Below are 7928 nucleotides of genomic sequence, written 5' to 3'. Positions count from 1 at the left end.
TCTAATCTAGCTTTAGCAATGTTGAAATATTGTAATAGGAGAGACGTTACGTTTTTGTTACCAAAATAGAAACAAAAACTTCTGAGACAGTGTCTGTTCTAGCACGAATAAATAAATCTTTAGACAAGACGAAGACAAGACGGCTCATTTCGTGTGTTCACCTTCAACAGCACTGAGCAGGGAGCTGAGCAGTCCTCTTCATATAATGACCCGGAGCTGCTGCTTCGTCAGACTTACACTCCCACGTGATCTGGTTTTTATTAACACCACGATGAAACACACCCAAAAGTGTGTTAACAATTTCATTTTGTTTCCGTCATATCCAGCTCACTCAACTCAGCAGGGCAGGCAGACACTTCAAACGTTGCTATGGCAACCACATCAACGCGGTTGGTTTGTTGTCACAACAAGTCTGGTAGCGTTCGAACCTGAAAGCTTTCGTTACCGCTGTTGGCTAGCAAGTAGCGATAAAACAAAGCCGAATAACTTTACAATAGCCTAATATCTGCCATATAACGCTGCTCGGTGGACAAACAATGGACTCAAACTCTTTGTACTATTCCTTGGAACTCGTTAGTGGAGGTGGGTGCACCTTAAACGTGGAGCAAAGAACTGCTCTACAGACTTCTTTGGTTATTTTGAAGAAAAACTACAAGTTCCATCGAGTCCTGTTTTGGGGCAAAATATTGGGGTTAAAGGAAGATTACTTCATCGCTCAGGGAAGAGGAGAAGATGAGATGAAGGATAGAAAGAATCTGTATAGGTAGGTTAACTGGTCAACTGTGTTTCATTAGTCAGTGGCAGTGCATGTCTGCCCTCGACTGACTGAAATATCTGTTTGTGTATCTAACTCCAGCTTTAACTGTATGGACTGGTTCCTGCTGCCTCCTGCCACAGAGTCTATGATTGATGAGGTGTCCAGAGCTGCCAAGACTCGTTTCATAGGGGACCCCTCATATGTCTATGAGCATCTTGAGATCCGCAGGCAAGGGGAAGATGAGGCTGAAGAGGAGGAGGTATGGGTAAGTGTGATCATTGTTCAATGCTGTGTAGCTGCAGACTGAACATAGATACTGTCAGTCTCAGATTAAACTCAACAAGTGTTTTCAAATCCAAAGAAATATACTTTAAGACGGCATTATGGGGTAGAACACAAAGAAAGATGAATGTATAAAAGTGTCTTAAGGTCAGCAAGACAAATGCTGAAGAGAATGAACATTAGTCTCAAAGCAGAAGTAATTCAGTGTTTTTTTTTCTGGTTGATATTAACACTACCTGTAGTAATGAACTGTTCTTCATTTCAGACCAAAGTCAGTGAGGAGAGCAGGCTGGCAGTGACAGTTCATCAGATTGATGAGGAGGTTTCTGTGGTGCCACGTGGGGCCTTCGTCAAGAGTCCACATGGCCTTGTCCAGATCAACCGCAGTTTTAGCGGTAAACACAAATAACTGTGTACCACTGGGTAACTTGCTTGTTCCATTCAAACTTCTTATACGTGTGCATTGTTTCTCAGGTTTGTCTCACTCAGAAGCGGGGAAGCTTGGCAATTTCCTTCACTTCAGCGAACCAAAGAATCTGAAGAAGAAATCCATCCTGGAGATGGGCGATCTGAACCCAGCTATTGATTTTCTGGATGTCCTGGATGATGATATTCCTAAAGGTGAGGCCACAGGCCAGGGCTCGGTCAACCCTACACTAAAATATCACATCACCTACAACTGAGAACACATGACATCTTACAGAACTTGTTGCAAGCACTTCTGTGCTCTCAGCTACCCCCTCTTTTATGTTGGGTGAGTTCTCATAAAGAAAAAACAGTCATCATATAATCTGGAGTGGACCCACTAACACAGCTATAGGGAGGATACTCTCCAGTAACATGTTAACAAGACATTAACTATGCCAGTGATACAACTTGTGTGTTCCAACTGCATGCAACATGGCAATAAATTAGGCAGGATTTGACGAGAAATCATTATACTGATGCATTGCACTGAAAATCAAGAGGCGTGTTCTCCAAGCCATCGACCACATGGATCATTTTCACCATAAAATGGTAGATTAAGCAAGGTTATGCCTTAAGCCTTCATATCACCCAGCCTGCCAGATGGAAAAGCTTTCTGAAGAATGTTGGAAGACTTTCCCTTCAACTTTTCTCAAGAAACGTTTTCAAATGATGTGCTGATAACCTGACTGCTACTGAATAAAGCAGGCAAAGTTTTCTTGAGAAATCCAATTCCCAACAGGCAAGGCAGGTTTGTGTTTTGTTGTGTCCAAATAATGGTGAACTCTTGAACAGTGTCTCATATGTTGTAACAAACTAACTCAGAAGGTAGACACTAATACCGTAAAAAAAAACAAAAAAACAATATGAATGAAGTGTAAAAGACAGAAAAATAGCTTAGCGTCAGTGACTTCACATGCAACAGATGTCTGATTTAGGAGAGCTTCCACATGTGTATATGTTTGAGTGTGTTCTTTGACCCGATATGAATGTCGGCAGTGTCGTCACTGCAGCAGACACCACACAGCTGTCTCTTTGCCACACTCGCTGCAGACTGCTTAACGGCAGATTGCACGCATTCGCTGAAAAGGAGAAGACTTCACATTTTATAAATGGGACTCTGGGGAAAATTGGGTCTGATGTATCTCCACCAAATGACAGGTGCTTTCCTCTCCCCCTTTTTCTACAACCTCTGTTTCCAGCTTCTGATTTACAGCTTCCCCTGCTGCAGAAGAAAGCACCTGGGCATTACATTCCAAACTTTTAAGTCATTTTTACTATAAGTTGTATCATACTTTGATATATGTAAAAAGAAAAAACAGAGTAAAGCAAATGTCTTATTTAGCTTTTGTGAAAAGGAATAAATCCAATGGCTTTGTGTTTATATGGTGGAAGATCCAGTTCTCAGTTCCCTGGGTCACGGGTTCATGGACACTCCCCGACACAATGAAAAACATGTTAGACTTAAGTTATCAAAAGCACAATGGGTTGATTTATTATAGTATCCCTTGGCTGCCCCTAGCATTTGAGTAGTATAATCATCTTAGAATAATTTCCAAAGATTACTCTACTTGTCTACTTTGCTGTCAGAGAGCATGATCTATCAGCCTCTTGCATTTAACATCAACTGTTCATAAGTTTTCTGCATTTGTGTGCAGGGTCATGGAGTCTCCAGTTTGAATGTGCTAGCAAAGTGTGTGTGCTGAGCAGCCTGTTGTGGCGCGGCCTGACCTTCTACCACGTGCCAATGACACCGCAGCATGGATACATCTACATCGGTGACGGGACCAAGAACTTGGACCTTCCCTTCATGCTACAGTATGAAGAGACATCCTAGGACTCTTTGAGTTAGAGCTAAACCTATATGTTTTTTTATGTAACATGTCACCAGACAAATAAACTAGAAGGGGTTTTGTAATGCAGTTTTTCTGCAAGCTTTTTGTTCAATTTTGTTCTCTTGCACAAAAGATATTCCTATACAGTAAACAGATGTTGAGAGGCAGAGTAAACAGAAGTTTTATTTGCACATCTGTGTTGCCTTGAGTATACACAGTCAACATACCACCTACTTTGAAACACTGACCCGATTGTTGCTCACATTAAGTTGTCAGTGAGTGCACTTCAAGGGCTCTTTTGAAAACCCACACAGACAAAATGGATGTTTCTGTGTGGGGCTCAACGTGACTCATTAAAAGCATGACCAGGCTTAATAAACAAAAAGGTAGAATAAATACAGATGGATGAAGCTTTTAGGTCTTTTCCCGAGGTGGTGTGACAAAAGTCAAGGTAGATTGCAGATGTAGCTGAAAGGCGTAGAAATCCACTACATCTTGCATAATGGGTCCGCCTGCTCTCCTGCAGCTGCTGTGCAGATTTATCAGGCTTTCTGCTTTCCTTCAGTGTTTTGTGTAAAGCGGTTTGACACTGTAACGCACATTGTCCTTGAGCGCTGGGTGGCCAACTGCCATGCGCCTCTTACACCATTTCAGTCCAGTTTTATAGATGGGTTTCACCGAGTTAATGGACCAGCGAGTCAGGTATCTGAGCAGAAAAACATGTAAAATATATGATTATTAATAGTTGTCTTTGCACCAGGCATCAATGGTCAGAATTGGTAAATAATAGTGAAAAACATACAAAAAAAAACTAATATGTACATCACCTGTTAAGTTGTGGCTTGGGATTTTTTGGGACATGGCCCTCTGGAAGTTTGGGTCTGTGGTCAGGGAGTAGGCCTTGAACACAAAGGAGACAATCAGACAAGTTAAGGTTGAACGTAACAGGAACTCATCAAAAACAACCACATATCAGTATATGGTGCAGAAATGTACATGATTGATTTTCTAACCTATTTTTATTTGAAAAATGAATTCCTTATCCCTGTCACCAAATGTCACACAGCATGATAGGTGGAAAAGCTTTCTGAAGAATGTTGGAAGACTTTCCCTTTAACTTTTCTCAAGAAATGTTTTCAAATGATGTGCTGATAACCTGACTGCTACTGACTAGTTTTAACTATTTTGGTGGTTGGACCTGGATCCAGATGCATGTACTGCAGTAGAAAAAGACAGCAGTTCATAGGAAGAGGACCACTGAAAATCTAATTAATTAATGATGAATGGGGCTGCAATAATCTCCAGATCATAATTCCAAAAATAATATGTTTCGACGCTTGTTAACCGCCTACAAACGTTAACTGATCTGATTTAAATGCTCTATTGAATGTCTGTGACTAGGCTTGTGCCCATCAGCAACCGACCCTCTATTGAGGAGAGAGGACGATCGCTGGTTTTTTTGCCGTTAAACACACACGCGCTCCAGCTGAGCAGCCACATCCACTGCGCTCTGGATCAGCTGATTGGTGCTCAGGTGACGTTAGATCTTCACTTTTTTAAACTCATACAAAGTGCAGCCAAACACCAGGCTGAAGAGAGAGGACCAGCAGCAGCAGCTCCTCTGACAGCTCCTCTGTGGCGCTGCAGACAGGCTGCAGGTCAGCTGGCGTGAGAGCGGAGTGCCGTCTTTCTTTCTTTTTTTTTTAGCAGCGCTTTTGTTACAGGTGATACATGTCTATGTGCATGTGCATGAGAACTGATTTTGAATCGAATAGAGACACCCCTTCATATTCACATCCCTTCAGTCCAGGCTTTTGAAAAGAGAGTAGCCTATAAAATCAGCTTCATGTAGCAGTTTACTTTAAAATGGTTCACATATATTGCTGCTAAATAAATCTGAAACATGTGATGTGCATTTTTTGGGGGGAAATATGGCTTCTGATATAATAATCTGTAGACATCATCATCATTCAACTTTTTCACATGGTCTGGTGTTAATAAAGCAAACTAAAAATCGCAAAAAGAAAATCAAGAATCGGTTGAATCGAAAATCGATTTTGAATCGAATCGTGAGCCACCCAAAGATTCACATCCCTAGTGAGCAGTTATAGGTGATGTAGTACTTTTTCTTTACAACCTCTGTTGGGCTTTTCCTTCCTGCTTTCTCTTTATCCGGTATGTCTGAGTCCAGACTTCTTGTTAGACAATTTGGAGCTTTGTGGCGTCACAGCCAAAACTGTGATAGGATTGCTTCTGTCCTTATTCAGCTCAAAATACAAAAGGATGAGGATCTCTGTAGGATTTGAAACTGCAAAAAATGAGAGTGAGATAGTAACAGACCTGCTCTGTGAGCCATCTGCACACAGATGGCAATCTTGCGATGTTCCTCAGGGCAGAGACCAGTGACTCTCCTTGGCAGCATCCCTCCATCTGACCTGATGAATTGACTGAGCAACAAGACATCCTGGGAAGAGAGAAAATAACAAGGAAATTAACAGCTGTTACACTTTCTATCAGATCAGTAATTCGTTCATTTCATGCTTGTGAATGCATTTACCGTGTAGGTGTATTTGTGTTGAAGGTTCCATCTGTAGATTGGACATTTGGCGGTGGGGTTTGGAGGTTGTGGTCCTAGTGGAACGTCCATGATTTGTCCTTCAACCTGACAAAAGATGAATGTTACAACACTGGGTCTCATAATATAAATTGTAGCATATTTGCCAAGTGCATCTTTTTAATTAAATTAGCAAGTGCAGTGTGCAAGATGGTTTTTCATTAAAGTGTGTCTCTCACCGACCCTGAAGTATCTAACAGAGGTCAGAGGAGACTCTCCTTTTGAAAACAAGCCGACACATGTGCCGCCTGCTATGTTCTGGATGGACTGTTGCAGTGTCATGGCGTATGTAAAACTATCAAAACATTGTGTGCATAACACAAATCGAACTGATGGATGATGAATAACAACCAGAATATAGCAGAAAAACACATGAAAGCACAGTTATTGTTAGTTTCACATCACAACATGCTTTTACTTACAGTTGTCATTTTGCCTTCTTGCTTCTCCACCACTACAAAAAAGAAAGCATGCCAGATTAGCCTACAATCACAGACCTAGACATTGCAGCTTCTGTTTTACTATGCTGCCTTCCTAATCTGTGGAAAACATTAGCAGCAATTACAATGCCTTGTGATACAACCTGTTTGAATAATTTCATTTGGCTCAAACTCAGTGAAACTTCACAATATAGGCTATTAAGATACTTGAAGTGAGGAGAAGAATAAATTAGAACAAATACTTTGACACTTAGCTCATGGTACTGGTAGGATAACAGAAAGAAGTACTGTCTCCTTCAATACTCATTCAAGTTTTCCATAAAAACATTGTTTTGCACTTCTTCCTCACAGGTGTATATAGGCTATATGATATTTCTTGCAGCTCTTTCCGTTGTTAACATCACTGCGCTGGGATGGATGCCTCCCATCCTGCCTTTATATGCTAATATCTAGCTAACACGGTGCCATGCTACAGCCGTCCCGTTGCCAGGCAGCCTCACCTTGACGGATCCCTCTGCTCTGGACGGTTAACGCAGACAGCTGGGGGACACATGTCCTCTGAAGGACACCGACGCTGCTCCCTGTACCCCCGAAGTTTAAGCCCGCAAGTGAGGTCCAGACAGACCTCAACACACTGCGCGCAGCCATGTTCAATTCCTGACCTTCGTCTTCGTCTCTTCCTGTCTGTTAGTCTCGCGAGAGTGACAACAGCGACACGCTCGGTGAACGCCTCTTATTACACAATGGAAAAGCTCCTAATGCTGGTAAATGAACTGCACTGCAAGTAGGTTACAGAGGGACACAAATCAAAAATAAATTGCACCCATGTCCACGGAGTGTGGAATTTGTTATTTAATGAACTGATTTGATAAAAAAACAGCTTGTATGGCCAAAAGGAAATTCCTTTAAAAGTGCAGATAAACATGGCTGAACCTTTATCAAAAGCTTTGACTCAAAGGACCACATATTATGAGCCAACATGTAGGTGTAATTAATCTTAGGCTGACCACAAAACACACTGCGGCACAGTATCAAACAAAATTAAGAGGAGAGGAAAATCCAACATGAAAGCATGGTTTGTAAACAAGATATAGGCTATCCAAAAGACATTAACACTATCTAAGACAGAGTATGAAAAAGTATGGAGCCCTAAAAATGATTAAATTAAAAAAAAAAAAAGGAACTGTCCATGTATTTGTCTGGTTTAAAACATTACGTGCCAGTGCAGATGAAATGTTGCATGTACAATAAACTGCAGGATGTATCTTTGGATCCAAGCAAGACATGTTTTCATCCTCATGTTGCTTTTACCTATGCTCAGAATTCATAACAAAGACAGGGTCACTTTGGTACCTCCATTCATACCAGGCTCATCTGATGAAAGCGGAGGAGAGGCACCTAGAGGAGCAGTGTAGGAACATGCCAGACTTTTGTTGCAGAAAGCAAAAGATACAGGTAGATTCTTCATCCACAGATAAAGAGGCTCAGAGAAGATAAAGAGCCTGATGTCTGATAGTGTTATCATGAGGACACTG

At 41.5% G+C, this 7928-nt stretch overlaps 2 protein-coding genes across 2 annotated transcripts; one reads left to right on the top strand and one right to left on the bottom strand.

The window, feature by feature from the left end:
• Window positions 1-355: 355 nt before the first annotated feature.
• Window positions 356-3419, top strand: rsph9 (radial spoke head component 9). Its single transcript, XM_085770631.1, has 5 exons — window positions 356-763; window positions 857-1022; window positions 1305-1434; window positions 1514-1660; window positions 3163-3419. The coding sequence occupies exons 1-5, from the start codon at window positions 537-539 to the stop codon at window positions 3339-3341; spliced, it is 849 nt and encodes a 282-aa protein (XP_085626757.1). The 5' UTR covers window positions 356-536; the 3' UTR covers window positions 3342-3419.
• A 77-nt stretch (window positions 3420-3496) lies between these two features.
• Window positions 3497-7065, bottom strand: mrps18a (mitochondrial ribosomal protein S18A). The gene is made up of 6 exons (XM_085770632.1): window positions 6894-7065; window positions 6376-6407; window positions 5897-6001; window positions 5680-5803; window positions 4167-4239; window positions 3497-4045 (listed from the first exon to the last, which is right to left on the bottom strand). Exons 1-6 carry the CDS (start codon window positions 7039-7041, stop codon window positions 3901-3903), a joined length of 627 nt encoding a protein of 208 aa, XP_085626758.1. The 5' UTR covers window positions 7042-7065; the 3' UTR covers window positions 3497-3900.
• Between the last annotated feature and the right edge of the window lie 863 nt (window positions 7066-7928).

The sequence above is a fragment of the Trachurus japonicus genome, chromosome 24 (genome assembly GCF_045865225.1).
Source record: "Trachurus japonicus isolate A0001 chromosome 24, Traja_1.0".
NCBI classification, from domain to species: domain Eukaryota; kingdom Metazoa; phylum Chordata; class Actinopteri; order Carangiformes; family Carangidae; genus Trachurus; species Trachurus japonicus.
Note: the sequence above shows the minus strand (reverse complement) of the source record. Positions and strands in the feature narration are given on the sequence as shown.